The 27,203-nt window shown below is 35.7% G+C and overlaps 4 protein-coding genes, 1 long non-coding RNA gene and 1 other non-coding gene across 6 annotated transcripts; 2 read left to right on the plus strand and 4 right to left on the minus strand.

The window, feature by feature from the left end:
- Positions 1–101: 101 nt before the first annotated feature.
- On the minus strand, positions 102–9,504 carry LOC8265257 (pre-mRNA-processing protein 40A). Its single transcript, XM_015720523.2, has 28 exons — positions 9,353–9,504; positions 9,133–9,205; positions 8,739–9,005; positions 8,463–8,660; positions 7,660–7,727; positions 7,395–7,464; positions 6,212–6,264; positions 6,023–6,080; positions 5,484–5,845; positions 5,309–5,381; positions 4,983–5,081; positions 4,746–4,814; positions 4,563–4,640; positions 4,363–4,449; positions 4,206–4,240; positions 3,968–4,073; positions 3,476–3,556; positions 3,307–3,399; positions 3,189–3,242; positions 2,988–3,104; positions 2,760–2,858; positions 2,029–2,076; positions 1,870–1,962; positions 1,463–1,570; positions 1,295–1,359; positions 1,098–1,200; positions 635–940; positions 102–562 (listed from the first exon to the last, which is right to left on the minus strand). Exons 2-28 carry the CDS (start codon positions 9,163–9,165, stop codon positions 425–427), a joined length of 2,961 nt encoding a protein of 986 aa, XP_015576009.1. The 5' UTR covers positions 9,166–9,205; positions 9,353–9,504; the 3' UTR covers positions 102–424.
- Positions 9,505–10,203: 699 nt separating this feature from the next.
- LOC8265256 lies at positions 10,204–11,087 on the minus strand. Its single transcript, XM_015718912.3, has one exon. It carries the CDS (start codon positions 10,927–10,929, stop codon positions 10,501–10,503), a length of 429 nt encoding a protein of 142 aa, XP_015574398.1. The 5' UTR covers positions 10,930–11,087; the 3' UTR covers positions 10,204–10,500.
- A 1,854-nt stretch (positions 11,088–12,941) lies between these two features.
- On the minus strand, positions 12,942–13,820 carry LOC125369145. The gene has a single exon (XM_048370700.1). The coding sequence runs from the start codon at positions 13,602–13,604 to the stop codon at positions 13,194–13,196; it is 411 nt and encodes a 136-aa protein (XP_048226657.1). The 5' UTR covers positions 13,605–13,820; the 3' UTR covers positions 12,942–13,193.
- A 1,270-nt stretch (positions 13,821–15,090) lies between these two features.
- Positions 15,091–17,039, plus strand: LOC107261173. Its single transcript, XR_003078903.2, has 2 exons — positions 15,091–15,856; positions 16,709–17,039. It is a non-coding gene; the product is annotated as an uncharacterized LOC107261173 (long non-coding RNA).
- LOC112535387 lies at positions 15,919–16,008 on the plus strand. Its single transcript, XR_003079539.1, has one exon. It is a non-coding gene; the product is annotated as a small nucleolar RNA snoR8a (small nucleolar RNA).
- Positions 17,040–17,385: 346 nt separating the features above from the next.
- On the minus strand, positions 17,386–26,783 carry LOC8270073. The gene is made up of 8 exons (XM_048370905.1): positions 25,909–26,783; positions 24,847–25,077; positions 24,116–24,476; positions 23,114–23,942; positions 20,673–21,078; positions 19,724–19,951; positions 18,905–19,289; positions 17,386–18,526 (listed from the first exon to the last, which is right to left on the minus strand). Exons 1-8 carry the CDS (start codon positions 26,300–26,302, stop codon positions 17,683–17,685), a joined length of 3,678 nt encoding a protein of 1,225 aa, XP_048226862.1. The 5' UTR covers positions 26,303–26,783; the 3' UTR covers positions 17,386–17,682.
- Between the last annotated feature and the right edge of the window lie 420 nt (positions 26,784–27,203).

Below are 27,203 nucleotides of genomic sequence, written 5' to 3' on the forward strand. Positions count from 1 at the left end.
ATTCCCAGATTACCGACACATATGGTGTTCATTTAGATTTTTTCTTTTTTCTTTTTTTCCGGAAACTTCCTTCTCCCAAAAATGTGCATCTAAATATCCACTTCTGAGAATTCAATTATCATTGCTTAAAACAATCAAACAAATAAACTCTTGTTACCGTCAGATTCAATTTCTGCTAATTCAGCTTTCCAACAAATCAACCGAGGGATCACTCTCACTGGACAATTATGCTCCGACTTACTAGGCATTTTCCAAATGATAAAATAATGCTAATTAATACTTTATACATTCTATGAGTAGCAGTTCTCATGGTGACAGCCAACTTCCAAAATCTAACCAACAGCATCTCCAATACAATCTTATGCAATAAGTTGAACACAGTATGAAAATCTGACATAGATCAGCAATCTGAGGCAATAGGAAGCTACTGAATTTCCCCATCCTCGCCGAGCTCCCCATCTTCCAGGTCATCATAATCGCCATTTTTACGGGAGCTCTCTCGCTGGTCTCTCTTGTGCTTTTTGTGCCGGTTCTCACTATCAGATTCAGGTGTGTATGAGTGCTGTCAAGAAACATCAGAAGAAAATTGAAGCATTTTCCAAGATTCAAATGCAAACACATTCAGATTGAATACCTTTCTTGATTTTTTACGGTCACTGCTATGTTTGCGGGACTTTCTAGATTCTTCCTTCTCATCCTTGTCTGAACTTACTTCATCAGTGCCACTATGATGTCGTTTCCTATGTTTCCGATCCTTGTCTTTTTCTCTTTTCTTGTCCTCTTTATGCCCATAACTGTCAGTTGTATCAACATTTTCACTATCTGTTTCATCCTTTTTTATTCGCTCCTTGGCTTTTTCCCTCTCACGTTCCTTCTCCTTTTCTTTTCTCTCTCTCTCTTTCCGCTTCTCTTTCTCTTCCCTCTCTTTCTCCTTTTTGACCTGATAGAAAATAGGACGAATAAAGAAACGGACTCTGGAGAAATCTTGCGTGATTGACAACAGAATGTGTATTATTCACATGGAAGAACGACACTAAAGGTTGCCAAAGACAACACTGAGCCAGACTTCTAAGTAAAAGGCATTGTTATTAAGGTACCTTTTCCTCCTCACGCTTGCGTTCCTTCTCTTTAGCCTTTTCCTGCAAGTGTGCAATATATTCCTCAAAAATCTCTTTGATTACACTCTCTTCACCAATTGCCCTATGAGAAATAAGGATAGTCAGCAAACCATCAGGAATAGAAGGAAAAAGGTGAAGGACAAGAGGGTCCTAAGAAATGGAAGAAGATGCTGTACCTATACTCTTGGCTTTCTTCAAAAAGCGGTCTGCAGTCCTCCCAACTAGAGGATGCCATTATTTCCTACAAGACAGCATAAAACTAGTAGGCACGATACAGACAGAAAAGTTTGACAAAGCAGAGTGAAACAAGACCAAATGCTATATTTCCATCACAACTGTCATACCTTATATGTATGTAATAGTTTAGTGAGGTCATCAGCAAGACGTTGACGCTTTTTAGCTTCTTTCTCCTCCTTCTCCTTCGCTCTCTCAAGTAATTCATCATATATAAGCTTCAGAGAAGACAATATAATTAGAATTACTTATATTACACTGCAGGTTTATGAGAATTATATAACTCCCAGAACAGAAAATAGAAATTGATATGCTCACAATGCGCCCACGCCGTTTGGCTATTTAACAAACAGTTCTCATTAACCCAGCCTCACTAGTCATTACTGAACCAGACAACTAGTTCTTCCAAAACATATAACTTAAATCAATAATTCTAGAAGTCCCTCTTACTTAATCAGGAAAAACTCTGATAAAATAGAAAAATTTTCCAGAGATAAGAAATAAAAACAAGACACACCTGTAAGTTGATATCTGATACTGGTGGGGAGCTAACATCATCCAAAATAGCAGCCTTGAAGTCCTCAAATATCCATGTTGATGTCATGATAATCTGGAATGAACATTATAAAGTTTAAAATGAAATTGAAGAAAAGAAGAGGTGTGTGCAGTGTCTTACCTTCCCTGACTTTATAGCATCCTTCACTCGAGCTTTGTCATCACGGTACTGCCAATGCAGAAACAGAGAGAGGCCATAGAAGATCGGTCAAACAGTACGAGAAAAGAGAAAGGAAACAAAATTGTTTGCATGCAATATATTCATACTACACAAAGATTACAAGTTGATGCACAGCAAGTGTTCAATAAGAAACATATACTCAGCAGAGCATGACAATATTCTCAAAGATTGTCTTTGCCAGCATCCCTATACTACTGGGTTGTTAGCAACACATAACTAAAAGCACCCTACTTCTATCTGGTTTCTGGTGCTCGTGAAGTCATGACAATTAAACAAGCATCATTATGGATATAGCTATTGATACTAAAGATTCAAAACAATTGCAAGTATATGATATTTTATATCTTTGAGGAAGCTTAAGCAGTTTGTGGGTCTAGCCAGTTAGAAAATGCAAGCTCATTAAACACATTAAGCTTTTCCAAAACCAAAGCTGAATCACCACTTCAATGAAAAGACTCAATCTTTCCAGAAACCAAAATAGAAGTATCATTATGCAACATCTCATCTAACATTATGAATATGTATTCCTTTCAAGAAATATTAAAATGTCACCTTCCAAGAACAGACTAACAACCTTTTTAACTACTATTTGTGTTTTTTTTTTTCTTTTTTTGTTATTGTTTTGATACCCTTCAAAGTTTATTTAAAAGGGGCAGGTATGAAATGTTTACCTGTTTCTCTAATTCTTCAGCAACATCCTCAAACAAATCTTTGGGTGTTGAACCAGAGGTGTTTGTTGCAACAGCATGATATTGGGGCAGATCCTTAACCTACAACCAAAAGTGGCAACAAAAATTATCAAACACAGTAACCAAACTCCAATCCACATGCAATTTGTTGTCATTAAATTTTTCTTTTTTACTTTCTGTATCCGTCTTCTCAAAAAATAAATATTGTACCTTCAAACAATAGTCAAGCCAGTGAGCTTTTGCCGTAAGAGAGCCATCAGCAACATGTTCTTCCAGCAACTTACGGAACCCATCACGGTTTTTGCGCTCAGCCCGTCTCAATTGTTCCTTTAATGTGGTAAAAGAACATATGAAGATCTAAACATGCGCCTTAAAATAACTAACCTTAATTGGTCATATGAACAGATCTACCTTCTGTATCTTCTTTTGTTCCTCTTCTTCCTTCTCCAGGTCCCGTATGTAGTCCTGCCACTAGCATTATCAGTGTATAGTTCAAAACACCCAATGATTCGTGAGCAAAATAATATACCTGGAAAACGAGTAAGCGATCAAGCTTTTCAAGCCGCAAACACCTTTCATCATCCTCCAAGCGATCTTGAACTTTCCGCCACTGGCTATTCACCTGCAAATGAAATATCAACCATGACAAGGTTCTGTTATAACAACTATGATATTTTCCTACATTCCTCCAAGATTACCTTGATGAAATCACAGGATTCCAAGAATTTTTTAAATTCTGTAACATTTCGCCTGTGATCTTCTGCAGCCTTTTCCCTTTCCTGCAGCATATATGAGGGCATTAATGGTAGGAATAGGATGAATAATGTTATAAGCATCCCCCAGGCCCTTCAGATGCCCATTTGAATTAAGAACCATATAACATCAAGAACATAACAGAATGACCACATGCATGATCTTTGAAAGTATTTATTTCTAATGATCAAATGTAAGCCTAGCTTGTATTCATATTCGAAATCCTTGAAATACATGAACCAGATGTGTGAACTCGTTTTTAAGCATCCTACTAATCTTGAGCTACTTTAGAGTAAAGAAATAAAAAGATAAGAACGCTTTGTGGTCCTGAAATTTCATTGACTTTTATGAGATCCAGATAGATAAAGGTACATTCAGATTTTTATGCACACGTGTTGATGCATGAGCAAGTGAACCACAGGAGGAAAAAATCATACCTTCCTCTCGAGTTCGACAATGTAGTTGTCGAAAAGGTCCTCCCGATCTCTGGCTTTTTCAACAGCCTTGAACCGTTCATCATTTTCAAACAAACTTACCGCTTTGCTGGATTGGACAAAAGCTAAAGTAAAACATTTGCTCAGGGGAAAAGTACTGTGCCTGCCTATGTTCATAAATTAACACTATATAAAGAGCCTAAAGTTAAAATGAAATAGAATGGGAAGGGATTATTTAAACCTCCATTTCATGGATGATGTCAGTTCCTTGGACTCCTGGAATGAGATCAAAAGAACCAAAAAGAATTATATCAATCAGAAACAGAAAAAAAGGAGGTAGAAATAGAGGAAAAGAAAAAGAAAGAGTTAAAAGAAATCCTCAGCCCTATCAAACATACTTCCAGCATTTTTGTGAATTCCTCCCGAGCTCGTTTTTGCCTCATGCGCCTCTCTTCAGCCTCTATTTTTTTCCTTTGACCCAAGTACTAAAGCACAATAAAAAGTTGGTCTTATATAAAGAGTATATATTATCAATGTGCTGAATGTTAATTAGCATTTAGAAAAATCAATGGAAAGCAATATAAGTTTCGATGCTTACCTCATTAAATGCTTGCTTCCGTTCACCAAGTGTTTTAAGAGCACCATATCTCTTATCATTAATAATCTCTCTCATTGTCTAACAACAAATTTCCCAATGAATGACAATCAGTCAACAAATTTCCCAATGAATGACAATCAGTCAACAAATTTGAAATGGAAAGAATAAGATACGACATGCTACCTGCTCCCAAGTCCAATCAGACTGAACATTAGCCGACTCCAGGAGAGCTTTGAATGCATTTTTTGCCTCCTGGACATAAAAATTAAAGATATAAAATTGTAAATTAATGATGAAAAAGGATGCCAAAATAACCTGCAATCATCTCCATAATCCCAATTCATGGAAATGCTAAGCACATAAATCAAGGATGATTAATAATAGTAGGGAGAGGGAAGACAAGTAACCCTGAGTTGATACCTGTTTACTGGCGAATGTCAAAGGCTCATCATCCAAGTTTTTCTCCTCTGTTAAATTTGCATCACTTTTTATAGAGACCCCTGATCCTTTTTTCACTTCCTGCCAAAGTATACACAAGTCAAACAAATAAAATAAAGAATTTATACCTCATACATGCATGGCCACATGCATACTTTTCATAACAAAAACATTTTTTACTTGCAGAATGAGCAATTTATATCTCCCCTCTTTTCCTTGATATCAGCAGTTATGACAATTTCAGCTACAATGGAGAAATGACCCAGGTATATAACATTCCAAAACAACCATCAAAGGATGAATCATACCTCACTATTCTGAATAGATGCTCCATCTACGGAAGGTGCAGCCCCTTTAGATGCAACATTATCAAATCCACCCCTGAAATTGGTAAAAGGTTATACATGCATCATTTACATTACATGACAATAGCAAATAATGTAAAAGTCATATAACTACTGAAGAAGCAAAAGAAGTCCATACGGTGATGTTGTCTTAGAATTAACTAAAGCAGCAGTAACATTAGTAGACGCTGCAGCAGGCAAAACAGTCATAGTTACTGCAGGAGGTTGGACACCAGCAGCATTTGCTATAATAGATTGTGCAACAGGCAACGCTGATGAACTGGAAACTGCCGCTACAGGATTAGAAACAGCAACAACAGGTGTAACTGGAACAGGGCTAGAAGCGACACCAGATGTTGAAGAAAAGCCGGAGCCAACTGGAATAACTGTTGTAGACATTTCACCCGAGGAAGCATTAACAGTAACTGAGGCATGAGAAGCTGCATCAGCTTCTGATTTGGTTCCTTGGGTAGCTGTCTGTTGAGCCTGTTCCCGAGCTAACTGTAAGCAAATTTTAGGAGTGTCAGATCAGAAATAGAACAAGCTAATGTTAGATCCAACCCAACATTGGTTAAAAGAAGACTGATGTGCACTTCTAAGACCTTAGGCTCTTTCCCACTGACAGCTAAGCGAACAGCTAAACAGGGAAACAGTGAGTGCTAAATAATACTAGCATACCTTCAATTCATCAGGCATTGACCACTTAGATTGCTTTGTAATCTTGTTATAGTAATACCTGCAAATGTAAACCATTAGATAATGACCGTTAAGAGGGGGAAGGGGCATTAAAGAAACAGAAACACATTCCAATAAACCTTGTACAATAATAGTTAATAATAACATTAAAAGAAAAAAGTCAAGACGCACTTTTTTCCCTCTGGAGTTGTGAACTCCTTCCAGACAGTTGACGCATCAGCCCTCTGCGAAGATATTATCAAGTGAATAAAGCCAAAGTAACAAAAGAAACAATAGATATGACAATTTGAAACAAGGTTTCAGTTTCAGTATTTCAAAAGATCCTATGAGAAATTAGTTAAAGCCTGTATGTAGGCACATCTAGATTCTTCAGTGTATAAACTGACTTCCTAGGAAATATATTGCTGATTTGTCTAAGCTTCATATAAATCAAATTTCCCATACATAGGCTGCTAAAATTACTTTCAGCTGCTTGTTGGATTAATTGGACCTTAAAGAAAGGGGAATTAGCCATAAACTTCTATACATGTAACACGCATAATTAATTGGAGAATGGGAAAAAAAATCTAACAAAAAGAAAGCAGCAGTGAATTGAAATTCCACTGAGAAAACGTATAGGATGCACCAGTGATCCAGCATTCCATACATATCAAAATCAGGAGCGATATACCTGTAGAACTCTTCTAGGGATCACAACCATCAATTAAGTGATAAGAAAATAATTTTAAGAACCAACACATGTGAAGTTAAACATATAATGAGGAATAAAATGCAGAGTAGCAAATTAGAGGACATCAATGAGTGAGGAAAAAGAGAAGAACGATACAAGAGAAACATGCCATGAACAGGACAGCAAGAAAGGTGTTGAAGGAGCACAAACATTTTAGAGTATATAGGTATATAGAAATACAAATCCAAGCGGAGACAACCATATAACCATGAAATTCAATTGGAAACAATGAGGAAACATAAACTATTAATACTCAATACTGGTAAAGCACATTCAAAAAATAATTCCAGATATAACTTTTTCCACATGACATATAAGATTGTAAATAACAAAATGTTGCCTGCCTTGAGAAAGTGAAAGCCTGTCTTCAAAGTGAGCATATAGAGCAGTCGTTAAATTTCTCCAGACTTGCCATGACATCTACAAACCAGTAAAGAAACATGCAAAGAAAAGGAGAATTCACATAAAACAGATTTGATCAACTTAAGGGTGTCTATAATTGTAACATCCATAAAAGGTAACACAGATTTGAACAAATACCAAAACATTTCAAGGAATCTATGGCACATGAAGGAGACAACATTTTAAGTTACATGAATAGCAACTACTCAGAGACTGACTCACCTCAAGTGGCGTCATCAATTCAAGAGGCTTCTCCCAACTTGACTGTTTCGTTCTCTTGTTATAATAATATCTACGAAAAACATGCTAATTATCAAATAATATACGAGGAACAGGAATGTTGTGGACTACGTCTAGAAAAAACTAAGAGACAGAAGGTGCCAGTATAAAGCACAAACTCCTAAAAAGGTAACATAAAAAGGTAAACATTTTATGGTATGAGAGCAAATAAGAACAAACAACAGTAATTACAGTTATAAAATCAAACCTCCTCCCATCAGAAGCTGTATGCTCTTGCCAGTCAGATAAAGACTGTTGGTTAGGAACATTTACTGCCTGAAATTCCAAAATGATAAGAGTATAAGCAAAGGCAACAGGTTGACAATAGCTAGCAAGGTTTTCAAAGACAGCAACAATGAATGGCCACAAAATGAAGCCTAAAGCAAACAACTCAAATAATCCTTAACTCCGAAAATTTAGCTTTAATCAGAATCCACAACTCAAATAACTACATTTCCTATGATAGAAAAATGAAAATATCTTTTGGAGTTTCAAGCATTTGGATCAGCTATTTTGCTACAAGGAACATACATATGAGGTAACATAAGAAAAAAGGCTAGCACATAAGGAAAAAGGAGAGAGAGAGAGAGAGAGAGAGAGGGGAACTCATGCTACATAAATTATAACTGCAAACTTGTCTATTACACAACCAGCTAATACAATACAATTCACAATCCCAGTATTAGATCATTGTTAGGTTTTCTTACTGACATGCCAAGTCAAATGACCGCATGACCGCCTGCCAGGACAATTGAAAGAATCATCAGCCAAACTGATAGCTTCCTTATTAAGGAAATATAACCTTGACCAAATTTTGGATGACTGAAAAATACTAAAAACAAATCCAACCAAAAGTGCAACAATAAATGAGGACATTGTTCCTTGAGCCATCTCCAACAGTACATCACTTCATTAGCAATAGTTGAGTGGAGCTGAATGACTGATGTAAAGATAACAAGTCCAAAAACAAAAGCAGAATTAAAAATTGAAAAAAAAAAAAAAGGCACATACTGAATCTGAGGAAGAAGATACAGAAGGCTGTTGTCCAGTTGGCTGTACTGGGGTAGCAACTGCTACACCATTGCTTCCAGAAGGCAACCAATGTTGTCCCCCTGCAGGCACAACAGGTGTATGCATTTGAGGCATTGGCTGGAACTGGGACGATGAGATGGCATTATTTTGTAGCTGGCCGTATGAAGATGGTGCGAACTAAAACAAGGGCAAAACTATGATAAATAAACCAAATAGACATGGAACAACTAAAATAAACGGGGTATGATTGATTACAAGGGAGGCGGTCTGCTGCAGCTGTGGCGGGCCAGATGTAAGCGGCGGCCGATTTTGATGAACATACGGCGGCAAAGGTACAGGTTGTGATGAAGGTGCAACATGGGCAGGGTGATTTGGCCATGGTGGTGGCTGCATTGGTTGAGAAAACTGTAATGTCTGAGTTTGACCAGCTGGCATTGGCATGCCGACATTAGAAGGCATTCCTTGTACAACAGGCAGAAACTGTTGAGGCATGAATGGCTGTCCCTGCTGTGCAGGTCGAAACTACAACAAAGATATAAAAATCACTAAACAATATAATAATATAATTAAACCCTAAAGTTAACTTGAAAATGGCTGTATTATCCAATTATAAATACCAAAACTTGAATCAGATTAAGGTAGTAGCTACCTGAGTTCCAGAGGATTGAGAAGTATTATCCATTCTAGCACTTGTGAAAACTCAAATCAAATAGCTGTATGGACTAGCAGAAAATAATGTTAATAACTAACTAGTCATTTAATTTCCATTTTTGATAATTTATTTTTGCACTCGATGAGTAGCCAACCAATAAAGAGCAAGTACCGCTAACTAATTGCATTTAAAAATAAACAGAGAGAACATTGCTTACCGTTAGGGCAAAAGGAAACACGAATTGCAGGGAAGAATTTGGATCCCCCTCTCCCTCACCGTTTTAAGTGTCAGGTGTTAGGGTTTAAGTGGAAAAATAAAACAAGTTGGGGATTTTATGAGAATTCAAGGAAACAGTATTATATTTATCATTTTCCAGAAATAGCCCCGTGATGTATCTCAATAATACAGTCATTAACCGCCTGCGGCTTGCCGTTTCATCTCTTGCCCTGCTAAAAAGCAGAAACGGCAAAACGATTAACGTTTCGATAAAAAGACGGCTGACACGAGTCTACAACGGCTTCGTTTTAGGTAAAGACCGATTATTAATTAATGCTAGTAAATGTCTTTCAATAAAGTTAATTGCAATTTTTTTATTGTATTATATCTTCTTTTCAGAGAATGATTTTGTATTATGCTTGCTTGAAAAAAAAATTTGATATTGTAATAGGGACCCATTTAGGTCATTAATTTCCAACCGATGATGATTTTTTTTTTTTATAAATGGAATAGAGATAAAATAGTTGGCATTTACTCTTTGAAGAGGATCAAATAGTTGACATGTAAATTGTTGATTTGAATCTTTAGAATACTATAAGTGATATAAGTAAAACAACTTGTTGCTTGATCTAAAGAGGTCACTAAATTAGTGTGTTGTATCTTTTATTGCTAATATAATCATTTTTTGTAAACGTTTTAAAATAAATTTAACTGCAATATCATTTAATTATTATCATATTTATAATTTATAAAAAATTTAAAATTTCATAATTAATATTATAAAAGAATTAAAAATTTATATTAAATCTATAAAAAAATGTAATTTATCAAATTTTTATTTGCAGTTGGGTCTAAAAACAATACCAAATTAGAATGAATAATTTATTATGATTTTTTGGGAATCAATAAATATCACAACCAACATTGCTATCCAAGCATTATATTTTAGACCTTCTTTTACCTATTCTCGCGTAGACATCAAATATTAAAAAAAATAAAACATTCAAATATTAGCATTTGTCAACTTAATTTATATAATGAATTATTGCACCTATCAATCATTACTCTATCAAATGCTAAAAGGCTTAATGTTGAAGCACCCGTTAAGTTGACAAATGGTGTCATTTTTCATATCTCTCTTTATCAATCTCATAACTGAGAAACCCTAACTAAATTATCATCAAGAACACTACAAGAATTTTTACATGAAAAGTTAAATATATAACCCTTTCGCAAGCCAGACCTAGCAGCATTATTTCTTGACAACTTATCCCCTTTCTCAGTACTCTTAGTGCACTCCTTATAAGCTGCCAAGAAAGGATCATCCTGCTTTCTGATACCTTTTCTTGAAGAACTTCTTGAAGGAGGCTGAAAAGTGCATGGCGGAAGAGGGATATTAATCGTGTCATGAGTTGAAATCCTAGGGCTTTCTATAGGGCAAGGAGGTGGTAGAAGTTTTAACACAAGATCTTCTTCTTGATTAGGATCAGAGTCTTGGTTGATCAACTTCGAAACACCAGGCTTCTTCTCCCATGAAAAGGGTACATTCCCTTTTGTGTTAGCCTTGCTTTGATCCATTCTGATAAAAAACAAACCGAAGCCTTATGTGGGATATGGTGTTTGGCTAGGCTTTATATATGTATTATAAGAGGGGTTGCTCTTGAATCTCAATTGTTTAACCGCACAATCTGCATAGGCCAAGCAAATAAAACGTGAAGATGGGGGAAAAGGGCATATGAGAGTTGCAACTTTTAAACAAATTTTAGAAGCAAAAGACAAAGAAATTTGGGGAAAGAAGACCAAGTCGTGGGAGTCTACATCATGGAAGGATTTAGGAAGTTGGGAAAGGAATTCTGCACAAAGTGACAAACCCCGAGCTATTGATTGACTTCATGTGTACCGATTTTTGGAATGGATATGATTAACCGTGTACTACTACTCTTCTTGCCGTCCTTCTCGCTTAACAACAGAAATTAGACTAGACTAGTAATGGCAATAGCGTTGGAACTTCTAGATGAAGATTATTACACGGTGAAGGATATTGACAGCATATTTTAATAAGCACGTAAATTAAGACCTGAAATCAGTGCCCTTAGAACAAAGAAACTTAGCAAGAAAGGTTTAAATTAATCTACAATAAAACATATAAATAATATACTTAAAACTGTTTTAACTAGACATAGCATACAGATAAAGCAAAAAAAAAAAAAAGAATTCTTACCCGAAATGTAAATTATAAAAAAAGTTTGTTATTTTTTGAATAGTTTATAGTCTTTTTGATAATATATAAAAAAAAAAAAAGAGAAAGTACATATGGAGCTTGAGACTAAGTAAATTTATAATTCTACATCACGGAATAACAAATTAATTATTAGCCAACACATAATTATATACAAATAAAATAATTGTACAGTGTAAAGACTATATATTGATTTATCATTAGATTACATAAAATATCAGTCTTATATAATTTCTCAATGAGAAGAATAATACTCGTAGGAATAATACTAATAAGAAATTCCCATATTTAGTCAGAGAAAATAAAAGAACTACTCATATTAACTCATCTAATATATATTCTAAAGTGAAAAGCAAGACGTAATTAAGTTATCTTTATTTATTAACTGAAATTAAAAATCAATGTTGGACATTCTTTAATCTGTCGTTAGAAAATGATACAAAGCTATGTTTGAATTAGGTGGCGGGTGATTATGATTTTTCAAACATAGCTAGTTATATTTAGTGCATTACGAAGAACATAAGTTGATGACGTGTTGATCGTATTGTAGAAAACAGAGGCCTACAGGTTAGCATTTAGCTTCATTTATTACAGAAAAATTATTATATAGACTTGGTGTATGTTCCTACATATACACCAAATTGATAGGTAGACATATATTTATTAATTTTAAGTGATGAAATATAAATATCAAATTATGTAACACTTATATATACATATTATTTTCTTGTTAATTGTAGTGTATATACTAAATCTAGATAAGAATATAGAAATCATATCTATAGTCATAAAACTTATCCTCTTCTTTATTTGGAGCATATATGGTTAACATAATTGCAATCCGAGTTCCACAATTTCTTAGTAGATTCAGTATAGGATCGATCAGGATTGGTACAGAATCGGATTCTAATTGGACTTTCTAACTTCTTATGCATGACATATGTACCATTATTCCAAGGATGAGAATGCAGATTATTAGGCAAATGAGGACAAACACATGAAAGGATTAATTGACGGATTGGAGAGAGACATCAATGATCTTTGCTTTTTCAACATTTATTTTTTTTAGCAAGCTTTGGTAGTAATGTACGTTTATGTTACATAATATACTTTGTATAAGTATTAGATCGTTAAATTATTGGTGTCTAATTGATTATAGAAGTATAATGGTATATAAACTGGTCAATTGTACTAATTAGTTGTAATTGGCATCATTTGTTACGTTGGATACGAAGGTAATTAATAGGGTATGCTTCTGATGCTGATTCTGGTAATACGTTTAATGTGCCTTGCAATCATCAAGGCGATCATAGCAGCCTAGCAGGTTAAATTTTCATGGCATAACCCAAAATAAAAGTCTCACCACATGTTCTTTCTTTATTTTTTACCTAGAAGACTTTCCAACTTCCAAGTACACTTCCCAATTAAGTATATACTATCAAGTCGCAGACCCACCAGATGGTTGCAACGAGAAAGAAAAGCAAAAAAACTCGTCAAAATTTATGAATATGTATGAATCCATTCTGCTCACCCACTCCTTAAACTCTCTATTTCCCGTCCTTTCATCATGGATCCAGGAATCTGAGACATCCTTGCTAAATTATCATCTAGCAACAGGGCACGAGTACTTACAGGACAAAGTTTGAAAAGCATTAATGTTCAACCTTCTGATCTTGCCATGATCCTTAGATGTAGTGCACTTCTTGTAAGCCACAAGAAAGGGGTCTTCATCTTCTCGATGATACCCAATAACCTTTTTGAAATAACTAATTTTAGATGGAGCCTTCAAAGCAGGAAGACGAAATGGAAGGTCTTGATGATGAAAAGAGAAGTTATTATTAGTACTGCTCTTTGAAGGGCAAGGAGGAGGAGGCGACTGCTTTTGCATGGAATATTTCCATACATCAAGGACAATGCTTTCTTGATGATGATGTTTAATCTTGGAAACTCCAGGCTTGTGCTCCCACGAAAAGGGCACGTTAACTTGATAGCTTACCTCAGTACTTGGACTCATTTTGAGCTATGGTTGGGATATGGTTGGGTAATTTACGTTGTTAATATTAAGAGGCTGGCTACCTGATCATGATCTTTACGCCTTGTAACGGCTCCTTTTCCTAAAATAAAGGGAGTTAGCTAACTTTTAAACTAAGTTAGAAAATACATATACAGTTCGATAAGGAAGAGACGGGTCTTCTATAATCAATGGGTATTTTTCTTCCTCTTTTTTTTTTTTTTTTTTAATTTTTTATTTTTATGCACATGGGTCATAAAGAAACGTAGCAAAGTTGCCAAGGAAGTTGAAGACTGAAAAAGAAGTACTCCACATTCAACAAGAATTGATGGTCATGTACTCCATATAGCTTCTTGCAGAAGTACCATAAAGGGGCAGCAAATCCCTATGGTAGTTTTGCTCGAGGAATCAAACAATATTTATTTGAGATGTTCTATTGTTCTAGTGGTTACAAACCCTTCTTGTTGTTATATTTCGCATTCTGAAAGAAAGGGAAAAAAAAGAAAAAGTCCACTGGCAACACAAGCAATATTTTTTTCTTTTTCTTTCAGAAGATATATATGCTCATTGATGAACCAAATGGGAAGAAATGAGAGGGATTGATACAATCGACAGCCACCAATTCCCAATAGACACAATTAGCTTTCAAATATAATTAATGAAATATTGTATTTGAATTAATACTTTCATGGATTATTATTATGTGAATTGTGGACTCTACCTTAACTATTGATTTTTGTCCATAAGACTATTTTTCTTTAGTTGAAAACAATATTTTGTCGAGTATCTACACAGTATTAGAAACTTGACTTATATATATATATATATATATATATATATAATAGACAAATTGATAAAAAAGAAATAGTGATTATAAAATTAGAAGAATATAGCAATCACAACAAAAGTAAAATAAATAAGCTCATCCAATACTACAAAAACCAAAAAGAAAAAAGTAAGATAAGGAATTTATATTTTCCAGAACAGAATAAGAAACAACTTGAATGCTTATTATATGGGGCTGCCATTCAGTTGTGGCAGGCGACGTTGGATTTATTTCTTGGTTTTAGTTAAAATATATTGTATTAACTTTCTGTTTCTCTTTAGAAAAGTCAGGTTGTTTGCAACTTACTGTGCCCATACCATAGCTCGGGCCTTGAGGTATTGGCAATGGGGTAGTTTTTAACAGTTGCAGCCAACGGAAGTCCACCCCATGATCATTTAGCTTTAGTTAGTCTTACTTGAAATGTATATATAAGTGTATTAGCAGGAGCATGTTTGACTGTGTGGTTGTGGCCGCTAGTGAATGGCTGCTATTCATATTTATTTTTTTGTTAGACAAAATCTGCCTCTTTGATCAGCAGAAAATCTTGTTATGGGATGGCGGGTGAAAAGGGAAAAAAGAAGAAGATGGTGGCTATGGTGAGGGAGTTTGAAGGAAAGCAAAATCTCGATTTACGTTCTCTATCTATATATATATATATATATATATATATATATATATATATGTTGCTTTCCTTTACTTTTAGTAAGATCTGTATATTTAATCGAGAAAGTTTAGTTCCTCTGCAAATGTGTGTGCACAGAGGAGCTCCTTGTTCTTGGAGGGTTAATTTTTTGGATCCATCAGTAGGAGTTTTCCCAGATTCTGCTGCTACCAATCGGTTTTGTCGTTGCTCTTTTCTTTCATGCAGCAAATGGAATGACTGAGCCGATATTTACTCGGGATTTTTTCTCTTCAATAATAATTTCATGCTGTTTGTGGGCCGAGTTTTTGTTTTGTTTTAAGGCCTTAAGAGCAAAAATACGTGGTCATTGAGTCTTTTTATAGTTTTCAACTGGGCCGTTAAACTTTATAATAGGTTATCTTGTACTATTTTGGGCTGAAAACCCTTTCTGACATGTCAGCATTCTCTATTTAGAAAAAAGAAAAAAGAAAAAAGAAGAAAAGGAAATTGTATTTATTATTTAAAAACAAATAACAATAACATATTATAATACATTAATGCAGTCCCCAGCGCGAAACGAAACGGCGTCGTCCACTCGACTTATAAACGACGCTGCTTTATACTGTTTCTTCAGCATAATCCCCGAGAAGTGCGCAATTAGGGTTAGGGTTAGGGTTTTAGCTACTCCTTCCCTATTTAAGTGGCGTAAGGACTCAAAACCTGCGGCACCCATCTCAATTCTCAACGGGAGCTTTACTGTTTCTTCCTTGTCTCAGTGACATATCATCTTCTTCTTGTTTATAACTCGTAAGTATGATTTATAACATCTCCTTGGTTTATGTAAATGGATCCTTGTGGATATAAATGGGCTGGTTGCGATGATTATGACAAATTCCTCGTTCTGAATGCTATAGCCATGGCATGACAGACTCCTATTACACCCATAGAATATGAGCACCGCCTGTTAATCTCACTCGATCTTTTTATTGAACGGATCTGTGTGGATAATAAATGGATAGAATGTGTTCTTCCAATTTCAGTTTGACTTTTGATTGGAAATTGAGAATTACGCAGGAGTTTACTTTGATTTTGCAAGGCAAATACTTAAGTTGCTTTGTGTTTAGTCAACTCCTTAAATAAAAATTATTTGGTGGTGTTTAAAGCCTATATTTTGATTATTGTGGATTAGGGTTACGCACACCACCACATCATTCATGTATTTCAATTTCATTTTCTTCTTCTTTTTTCTTTTTTGTAATTTTTTCTTTGAAAAATGACTTTCAAAATTGGTACTTTTGGTATGGAGTTTAGTCTTCCTTTTTATTTAAATGTTGACTGGAATTGAGATTAGTCTGCTTTCCCATGATGCAAGTGAAAATATTATGGAAATTTAACATGCTTCCTGGATATGGGGAGATAATTTGATTATAAATTACTAAATTCGAGGCTTGTGGAGTCAAAATATGAAATTTAGTGCGGTAGATTAGATAGAAAGAAAACCTTGACAAGATGCTTTTTATAGCAAATTGTGGTTTGGTAACCTTGTATCACAAATAGTCCTTGCTAGCAGCAAGGACCATGATAGTTAAAATCTATTAATTTGTTTTGGTATGGTTTCTTCTTTGTATTGTTGTTCTCTCACGCCGGCATATCGGCAAGTATTTCTTGTTTGAAGATCTTCTGGCTGGAACCTGGGAGCACCAGCAAGTTGGAATATTATGCATTCAGGACAAAGCTTGATATGGGTATGTAAGATTGAAGCTTGCGTTTGAGCTCCAAAGTAATAGCTAGCTAATGTTGCAAGGAAGAAAGTGCACGGTGAATACTTGGTGAACTGCGGGCTAGTAATGTTGCTTAATTGTTTTTTTTCATGTATTAGATACAGTATAAAGTTTTGCGTTTGAATCACAGTAAGGAATTGTAATTTCTTGTACTAACAATATTGGAAATTTTGCTTAAAAGAAAGATTGGTGGTTTCTCGTTCTCCATATTTTGTTTGGTTCCCCGCTCTGGATTAAGCTTTCTGCGACTTTTCCTCCTAAGGAAAGGAAATAGTTGAATGAGAAAATTTCAGTAGAGTATGGATAAGCGTGGGAAAATTGAAAAATCCTTTCCCCTTCTCCTACCAGGAGGAAACACAATTTCTAATCTAAGCAAATACCATGAAAAATCCAAAAAATAAGCTGATGCAGCCAAACACCAAAACAATTTCGGGGGCAAACTTGCAGGCACTGATAGCTCAGCCAAACCACCAACCATGACAACTTACGTCCAAGGACTAAACCTCGTCACTAAATCAACAGGAATCTTCTTAGCTCTTGCATAACACAATCACATTGATGAAAATCATGATCTTTTTAATTCCAATTGCACGATTTCATATTACAAGCCTAAGAAAACCTCTTGCCAAGCTCGGCCCTTTAATTAGTCTACCATCACTAAACAAACGCTTAAAAAATACAAACACAAGAACATACTATCAAATAAGTTTCGAAAATTAAAAGAAAAAAATAACAAGACTGACTGAAACCAGAAGCATAAATTGTTCAATATCAGTTAATAGTGATGAAACTCTTTTTTCTTTTTGTTCTTGACCATCTGTATCTTTCATCTTCCATCTGTAGATAAAGTGGTCACAATGCAGGGAAAGAGGAAGAATGCATTAGACTTGGACCAAGAAGATCACTGCACAGGCTGGCTCCTTCCCTGGTCCTGTTGTTCTCTGTTCTTGGGCTGCTGCCTGCACTGCTATTTGAAAGCGAACCAAATGTAGTCTTTTGTAGCACCCCAGTAGGAGACAAACCTAACTGAGAACTGCTGTCCCATCTCTCTACCAATAGGTTAAGTCCTGATGAATTCTTGCACTCTGAAGCACTGTTATTGCTGTTATGCAAAACCTCTCCAAGAGGACCACCCACTGAAGTTTCCCAAGGTACAGGTCTCCAATTTGCTTGCTTTTGTTTATGATCATTGAAAACAATATCAACTCCCGTTCCCGTTTGTATTGAATCCAAATCACGGGATAACCTTAGTGGGGAGACCGCAAATATTTCATTGCTTGGAGAGGAAGTGCTGGACTTAAAGTCTGTAGGATCATTGGGGATTGAAATGGATAACTGGGTTCTATCTGATTGCACATCAAGTTGAGGCCAAGAGACAGAAGATTGATCAGATTGACTTTTAGGCCAATCATCCATGAATTGGCGAAAGGAATGCTGTGAAATAGTTTCCTGGCCACTCATGTCCTGAGAAGATGCAAAGTTTCTGCAGCTGATTAATGAAGAGCTATTCTGTGAAGGGTTAAGGAGAGAATCGAAGTTAACATGTCCAAATTCAATTTGCGAGGACTCCTGGTAGGGGTGTTTTGAAATGAAGAAAGGGTTTTCTTTAGATTTTAGGTAAATCTTGGATGATTGCATGGACAAGCTGGGTGAGTCTTGCAGTCTTTCACCCAAATTCTCTTTATTAAGAATCATTCTGCAAGAGGATTTATCATGCACGGAAACCATTAGGAACATGAAATCGTCCTTGGACTAAAAACCAATTACAAAGATGAAAATATCTGTGCAGGATATAAAAACAATGCTTCCAATTCCAACATGAAAAGATTTACAGACATTCCTCTTAAACATTGAGACTCCTGATGAAGAGAAGTCATCAAGGCAGCATCTGAAATTTGCACAAAATATACAGTAGTACTTGATGGTAGATGCTACCACAAGTCACAGTAACATAGTAAAACAGAGTAACAAAAACATGAATGATTATCAGGCTACCACATCATTGCAAACTTAAGAAAATGAAAGAATTATAAATGATAGAAGAAAGGAAATCTATAATATCTTATTTTGTTACCTGTTGATGAGAGTATCAGCAGAAAGATTAGATGAGCTATCTGGCTGTAAGTTCTTAAGCTGCTGCTGATTCTGTGCAATAATGAGGTTGTTGGATGCGCCACTGCCATGAAGCCCCACCACTGAAGCTGATGCGGAGGATGAGGAAGGAGTGGACATTGGCTTTGCATTGGTGGTTTTTGTAGCAGCAGCAGCAGAATGGCCAGATTGGCCTTCCACATGCTTTCTTGAACGATGACGGCCCCTGTTCATATGCCGCTCACAGTATTTCTGGTCGGCAACCGCATCTCTTGAGCACCGCCATTTTTTCCCATCTGTCCTGCGACAACGCCCAGGCTCTGGATCATTGTTGCTTGAGAAACCCAGATGGAAAGCACCCCATGGCACTAAATTTGCATCATAAGGGAACATCAAAATAATTAGTCATATTTACTATTCTTTTAACAATAAAAGCACAAGTAATTTTTGTTTTTTCTTAACTGGAAGTACTTGGACAGACTACAGCTAAAATTTGGGGTTTTTCCACACAAAAAGGTTAACTGAACAATGACTTATGCTTAGTGCCAATTTGAACTGGGATTGTAGAAGTAATTGGAGCTTTGTACCCACATTTGTCTTTGCAAGTTTAGGTATTATACTGGATCAGTATAAAACCGAAAAGTAAAATTCCATTCTTGCAATCGCAAAAAGAGTGGCTAAAATAGAAACTTACAGAACCAAAAGAAAATCTTGAGAATCATTATGGAACATAACAATGAAATCTCGTGGATCAAATAAAAAATTGTTTATTTTTTTCCATAACTAAAGAGACAAAACTTACATGTATTGGGTCTGAGGAGTCCGCCCGACAAGCTAGAGAACTCAACAGAATCAAGAGCTTTTCTTATGGGGATTAGCAGATTAGAAGGTATAGAGACGTTAGCAGTTATGTATTTGTAGATCAACGCCTGGTGTTCAAGCTCCATCCACTGGGATGGAGTAAAAGGCCCTCTAGCCTCCGTGAATATCCCATGCGTATTTGCACTATTGACGTTTCCATAATTGTATCCTAAAAGATAAATCAAAACAAATCAGGATAAAAAATATGGGAGAAAATGCAGAATCACGAAAGCCAAAATTTCAAAGTTTCGTTCAACAGCACACTGGAAATGGAAAAGGGCCATCTTAGTACAAAGGAATGGGGAGACAAAAAATACTGGCGGATAAGCCAACGCCATAGCTGTCTTCAACATTTACGGGATTACAGACAATCATGAACTAGAGGAAGAAAGAGAAATAAAGGAATTTTTTTTAAAAAAATAATCATTAGAAGGACTTAATCCGATCAGAAATTGGGCCTTTCATGTTTTTTCAGTTCTACCTTGTTTCTCATCATAAATTATTCCTCTTTTTGTGCACACTGGTCTCCTCTGCTAGATTAAACCGAAACCAATCACCCAGAAACAGAAAGAATTAAGAAAGAAACAAGAAAACCAGAAATTTGTCAAATGACCAGTTCTAGATTTCCAATGAAAAACTCTTAACCAGTAACAGGAATCATAGCCTCAAGAAAACTAATAAAATGCCTAATCCTTTTTAGGGAAAAAAAAAAAAGAAAAAAGAAAAAAACCTTATCTCTTAGCTAAACCTTGTCTCCATGCAAATGTACCCATTTACTCCCCCAAAAGGAACAAACAAAGATATATAACTTTCTATGTCCTAAAATAATGATAAGCAGACCCCCAACATATACTTAAAAGCTATAGTGTTGCTTAGTATAGTCATTGTACCTGAACCACTCCTACTGTAAGCAGAAGTGATATGAAATCCAGGCAATGTAGCATTGTGAGAACTTCTCTCTACTGATGAGAGAGATTCTGATTTGGGACAAGAGAAACTCAGCATCTGCTGCTGTTGCTGTTGCTGGTCATTATCACTGAAAAGATTGGTATTATTAGATTTGAGTAAAGTATTTCTTTGTGGAAGCAATAAAGACTCGGTCTTTGACAGTTTAGAGCTCCTCCAGACATCTTCAGCTGTAGAAATATAAGATCTTTCTTGCTTAAGAAACCCAGATCCGTACCATTCTTGTTTTGTTTCATGATCTGAATTAGCAAGAGAAGCAAAACCAGTATTGCTAGTATTATCTGAACCCACCAATCCCTCCAAACCCACTACTCCAAAATCCATAAAGAATTAAAATGGCCAACGAGAAACTACAAAACTTCTACCTCGAAGACATAGTGAAGCCTCGTGTCATTTGCAAAAAAGACAATGGCTTTTTTAAGAGCTGGATATAAGCTCATTTTGGAGAACTTGGAAATGGGTTTATGAGGTGGTGATATGGTTAAGCTCAAAACTGAAAACTAGTCTGCTTTTCTTTTTGCCTGGTGTTGATATTTTGGAAAGATAAAATTATTGGAGAGAGCGGTTTGACTGTCTAGAGACAAAGCTAGAACTTAAGACCTTGTTTGGATTATTATTTCCTCTCTCTCATATTTGAAACAAGCGGAGGAGTGCAAACGGAGGACTAAAAATGAAGAAAAGAAAAAGACAGAAGAAAACCAGAACCTTTTTTAGTCTCGAGTTGGAGTGGAAATATGGCAAAGATAATAATATTTACCACTTTATTTTTATTGTTGATTTTCTCGTTTTTTTAAAAGAACATACTTTTTTTTTTTTTAGATTAGATACTTTGTTATTATTTTTTCTTTTTTTTACGAAAGACAGTCATTAATTAAGAATTGTTATACTCATTTCATGTTTCTTCAACCCTTTTATATTTTCTCAATTAAAAAGATAAAAAAATATAAAAAGTACTATTTATTTATTAGCTGAAAAATAAGGCAAGACATTTTTCAGACCTAAATAAATAAATAAAAAAGGTCAAAAGTGTCAGCACAAGTAGAAGTCAAATAAACCGAGAGTAATATGGAAACTTTAGAGAAAGTATACACTGTGCTAATACTACAGAATTGCTTCCATGTAATTGTTACACATAAATAAACATTTTGTTTTTCAACAATTCTCTCTCCAAACATATTATAGATACCTTACGGAAGTTATCTCTAAAGTTTATATTCTACATTATTCTGCTAAAATTAACTCCCATGGACAAATATTAACTTGGGTATTGGAGAGGCCATTGCATTCTGTGTGTGTAGGATTGCACCCACCCACCCACTACAAGGAGCCATTCTGTTGACCAAAACCATCACTAATCTTCCTTCACCTTCATCTGTATATGTTTCTGTCTTTATTTTCTTCAGAATTTACTTGCAAATTAGTCATTTCAAAAAAACAAAGAAAAATGAAAACTTGCCGGTCTTTTGAAATGGAAGAATCTCTTCTAATTGTAAAAAAATGCAAGGAAAGTGCATTCATTATTAAGAGAAAGAACAAGTAAACGCTTTGTGTCCAAAGCCAACTTCACAAGTTTCTTTCAAGAATATGTTTAGTACTTCCATCTTGGATTGGATTTGGGCCTCAAACAAATCCGAATACAGATATATATACAGTTGTTGCTCTATAACCAGGAAAAACATTATCGATGATACTATTCCGAGTGTTGAAATGAGACCAGGATTCTCAATGTAATCCCCCTAGGGTTTGATACTTTTAGATTCCAACTCTTTCTGCAACTGAAAAAGCTAAGAGGGATCATACTCTGAGTGTCTATTGAAAGAATTGGAGTTTTGTTATACTTTCTTCTGTTTTGAACAACAGCCAACAGCCAATACATACCCTGTTTGCAATATTTTACCTAAATCCGAAAATTGCGCCAAAGAAATAAGACTATAGCTGTCAGTCCACTTCCATCTTGATAATAGCAAATATCCAACTGAACCATGAAAAGTGATTGAAGCAACAGCTCAAGCACAAGAATGAGACTTCGGCAAAGCATCTTACCTAATACATGCACGTAAAGATAGAAAATCAAAACTTTACTTCATACTCGATGGCCACAATTCCACGTTACAACCCTACTTCCTGGGGCTTGTTCCTTCTGATTAGTTCACATTTACTAAGCAAAAGCATAGAGAAAACAGATACATATTTTAAATAAAATTTTAAGAGGAGAAAATATAGAAAAAGAACACCATACTGATTAAGAACTGGTAAACAAATTGTTCCATCTTTTGTAAATCAGAGATAAAAACTTCATTCTTCTTCTTCTAATTCTTCCATCACCTACGAAGGAACTTAATTGGCAGGTCAGGTCAAGTAGTTACAAGGCAGGCAATGAAGAAGAATGCACTAGAGTTGAACCCAGAAGATCAGTACACATTCTAGGCCCTTCGCTGGTCTTGATGTTCTCTGCTCTTGGGCTGCTTCCACCACTGCTATTTGAAAGCGAAGCAAATGTGGTTTTCTGCAAGACCCCAGTTGGAGATGATCCCACCTGAGGACTACTGTCCCATCCTTCTGTCATGAGGTTCAGTGCTGATGAACTCTTACACTCAGCACTGTTACTTGTATTGTGCAAAACCTCTCCTAGAGGACCGCCAATTGAAGTTTCCCAAGAGATGGGTATCCAATTTGCTTGCCTTTGGTTTTGATCATTAATAACACTACCGACTCCAAGCCCCATCTGTATTGGATCCAAATCACGCGATAATCTTAGAGGGGAAAGAGTCACTTTTTCATTGTTTGGAGAGGAAGTGGAGGACATGTAGTCTGCATGATGACCTATGGGAATTGAAATAGATAACTGGGTTCTATCTGATTGCACATCAAGTTGAGGCCATGAAACAGCAGATCGATCAGACTGACTTTTAGGCCAATCATCCATAAATTGGCGCACTGAATGTTGTGACACAGTGTCTTGATCAGTGAGATCTTGAGATGAACCAAAGTTTCTGCAACTAATTAAAGGAGAGCTATTCTGTGAAGGATTCAGGAGGGAGTCAGAGTTGACAAGTCCAAATTCAATTTGTGATGATTCTTTTGAAACCAAGAATGGACTTTCTTTAGATTTCAGGTCAACCTGGGACGTTAGCATTGACAAGCCAGGTGAATCTTGCAGTCTCTCACCCACCTTCTCTTTATTAAGAAATATCCTGCAATAGAGTTTATCAAGTACAGAAACCATCAATTACCTGAATATCAACTATTAACACCAGGAGCAGCACAGAGATCATACAGTCATCCAATAAGCTAAGGCATTAAATCATATTCTTCAATAGAAAAACAAAAATCCACAAGGTATAATTTTCTTTTGTTTTCTTTTTACCTGCTAAGAGAAGTAGCTGCAGAAAGATTAGATGAGTTATCTGGCTGCAAGTTCTTGAAATGCTGCTGACGCTCTGCAATTCCGCCGCTGCCACGAAGGCCTACCACTGATGCTGACAAAGAGGAAGATGAGGAGGCAGTGGTGGCGGCGTTGGTAGTAGCAGCAGCAGCGGAATGGCTAGATTGACCTTCCACAGGCTTTCTTGAACGATGGCGGCCTCTGTTCATATGCCTCTCACAATACTTTTGATCGGCAACAGCATCTCTTGAGCACCGCCATTTCTTCCCATCTGTTCTACGACATCGTCCTGGCTCTGGATCGGTGTTGTTAGAGAAGCCCAGATGGAAAGTACCCCATGACACTAAAATTTGCCATCACAAAACGGAACCAAAAGAAGAAAACAATTAGATTCTTTCTTAACTTGGAAGTACTTTGCCTAATACAGCTAAAAATTTGGGGTTTTTAAAAAAAATAAATGACATAGGAAAAAAAAAGAAAAGAGATCGCAGTTTTGCATAAACCAACAAGCCAAATCTGTACTTGGATTACTACCACAATACAGCTACATTTGTATTTGAAATTTGAATCATGACCACAGGATCCCTACTCGGCAAAAACAATGAAATTCCAATCTTGCACTTGAAAGCACAATTACGCTAAAGCTGGCAACTTCGCGAATCAAGATTAAAAGAAATGAAAACTGTGGTTCTGGATCAAGGAACAAAACTTACATGTGTTGGGTCTGAGAAGCCCGCCCGAAAAGCTAGAGAACCCAGCAGAATCAAGAGCTTTTCTTATGGGGATAAGCAGATTAGATGGTATAGGGACATTAGCAGTTATGTATTTGTAGATCAATGCCTGATGTTCAAGCTCCATCCATTGAGATGGAGTAAATGGTCCTCTAGCCTCTGTATAAACTCCATGCATGTTTGCACTGTTGAAGTTCCCATAGTTCATGTACCCTGAATTTTTTTTTAAAAGAAATACATATAAATGATTAGGTAAAAGATAGTGAGAAAATGCAGAGAGACAAAAGCCAAAAATCTCAAAGGCATATAACAGCAAACTGGAAATGGAAAAAGGATCTCTGGGTAAAAAGGAGAAAAAAGAAATCAAGAAAGAAGCCTGGCAGGTAACCCCAAAAATCATAGCTTTGTCTGCAACATTTAAGGGGCTACAACAATCATCAATTTCTTGTCTCTGATAGAACAAGAAAATAAAACCATAAAAGAGGAAGAAAAAAAAATTAAAAAGAAAAAGGTAAAAAGGAAAAGAAAGAGAAAAAAAAAAAAAAAGACCTGTTCTTGGGTTTTCTATTTTACCTTCATAAATTTTACTTCTTTTGTGCACACTGATATCCTGTTTTTGATTAATTACCAAACCGCATGAACCAGAAACAGCAAGACACAGATTTTACGGGAGAAAAAGAAAAAGAAAAAAAAAAGGAAATTATCCACTTCTCTATTTTTTGCTTTTGACATGATTTGAAAAACAAAGACCACTCCTAGATTTCCCTGAAAAGACCTCCATCACTGCTGAGAATCAAACACCTCAAAGAACCAATAACATCCCATCTTTTATATTTTGAGAAGTCCCATCTTTTATTTAATTAAACCCAAACGTCTAATCTTTTCTTTGAAAACAAATTACTCAACTCATGATAGAGCATGCAAATTTTAACCCAAGTATCCATTTTCTTACTCCCCAAGGGGGAACCAAGAAAGATACATCACTTTCACTTTCTCAAATGATGATGTACACCTCAAATTACTTACAAGACTACTATTTTGTACCTGTATTCCTATTATAAGCAGCAGAAGAAGTGAGATGAAAGTAAGGTAATGTGGAGCTTGGAGGTTCTGGTTTGGGACAGGAGAAGCTCAGCATCTGTTGCTGGCCATTATCAGTGAAGAGAGAAGTAGCATTAGATTTGAGTAAAGTAGTGCTTCTATGTGAGAGCAGCATTGATTCAGTTTTTGACAGTTTAGAGCTTCTCCAATCATCTTCATTGGTAGTAGTACTAGATCTTTCTTGCTTGAGAAACCCAGATCCGTACCACTTCTGTTTAGTCTCAGGATCTGAACTGGGAGCTGCTGCAAGTGAAGCAAAACCACTACTACCAGTTGTTGTTGTTGTAGTTGTGTCTGAACCCACCAGCCCCTCAAATCCAACCACACCAAAATCCATAAAGAAAAGCTTAACAAATTTTACAAAACTCGTTGAGCACCACTAAAGAAAAGACATTGAACAAATAACACTGCATTAGCAAAAAAGACATTGGCTTGAAGGGTAACAGAAGGCAGTAACATTTTTTTTTTTTTTTTCGGGGATTGATAATGGTTTTATAAGGCTATTTAGCTGAAACTGAAAAACCAGTCTGTTTTCTTTTGCTCTTTTTTATGTAAAAGAGTTGATATTTAGAAAAGATAAAATAATTGGAGAGAGAGAAGAGGTGGGGATGGGGAGAGGACTGGAGGGAAGAGAAGAGGAAGAACTGACTAGACAAAGCTAGTACTAAATAACCTTCCCCTTTATATATCCTACGGAAACTAACAAAAAATATATATGTTTTATAAGGAAAACTCGTGTAGCAAGCAAAAGGCTTTCTTTCTTTCTTTCTTTCTTTTTCTTTTTTTAATTTTTCTTTTGAAATAATGTTAAAAGAAAAGAAAACCTTGTGCATGAGGCTTCTGTATGTCCTTTTACAGATTAGGACCAAAGATGTTAGTGAGTTTAGATTTTGCAACAGCGATGTAAATGATATTTTTGGTGTATTCTTTTCTGCTTCTAACAAAACTTTGATCTAGTAAGATAAGTATCAATTTTAAATTATGTCCAAGCTTAATTCATTTTTACTAATTAGAAACTGCAGGGGAAACCAAAAGAGAAAAAGAAAAGAAATTAATTATGCCCTTCTTTCACTCTGTCTCAAATGTTTTTTACTGAAAGCATTAATGATAACGTCCTTATTAGAAGAAGAAGTGTGTAACTCTGAAAATAAAAGAAACAAAGCAAGACAGAAAGAAAAAGTCTTGCCTTGCAAAGTCCGCTAGCGGTTTCAATGGATCTTTCTCTCTCTCTCTCTCTC

This window comes from Ricinus communis, chromosome 2 (assembly GCF_019578655.1).
Source record: "Ricinus communis isolate WT05 ecotype wild-type chromosome 2, ASM1957865v1, whole genome shotgun sequence".
Taxonomy (NCBI): domain Eukaryota; kingdom Viridiplantae; phylum Streptophyta; class Magnoliopsida; order Malpighiales; family Euphorbiaceae; genus Ricinus; species Ricinus communis.

Bases quoted from the DNA above. Each gene is read 5' to 3' on its own strand.
- LOC8265257 (XM_015720523.2), bottom strand. From the start codon at position 9,165: ATGGATAATACTTCTCAATCCTCTGGAACTCAG. The intron at 6,265-7,394 runs GTGAGTCAGTCT...ATATCTTCGCAG, and splicing joins AATTGATGACGCCACTTGAG to AGGGCTGATGCGTCAACTGT. The intron at 1,571-1,869 runs GTGTGTCTTGTT...TCTTCTCTGAAG, and splicing joins TATCAGATATCAACTTACAG to CTTATATATGATGAATTACT.
- LOC8265256 (XM_015718912.3), bottom strand. From the start codon at position 10,929: ATGGATCAAAGCAAGGCTAACACAAAAGGGAATGTACCCTTTTCATGG.
- LOC125369145 (XM_048370700.1), bottom strand. From the start codon at position 13,604: ATGAGTCCAAGTACTGAGGTAAGCTATCAAGTTAACGTGCCCTTTTCG.
- LOC8270073 (XM_048370905.1), bottom strand. From the start codon at position 26,302: ATGGATTTTGGTGTGGTTGGATTTGAGGGGCTGGTGGGTTCAGACACA. The intron at 23,943-24,115 runs GTAAAAAGAAAA...ACTCTATTGCAG, and splicing joins GCAGCTACTTCTCTTAGCAG to GATATTTCTTAATAAAGAGA. The intron at 19,290-19,723 runs GTAAGTTTTGTC...ATGCAAATTTAG, and splicing joins ACTCCTCAGACCCAATACAT to TGCCATGGGGTGCTTTCCAT.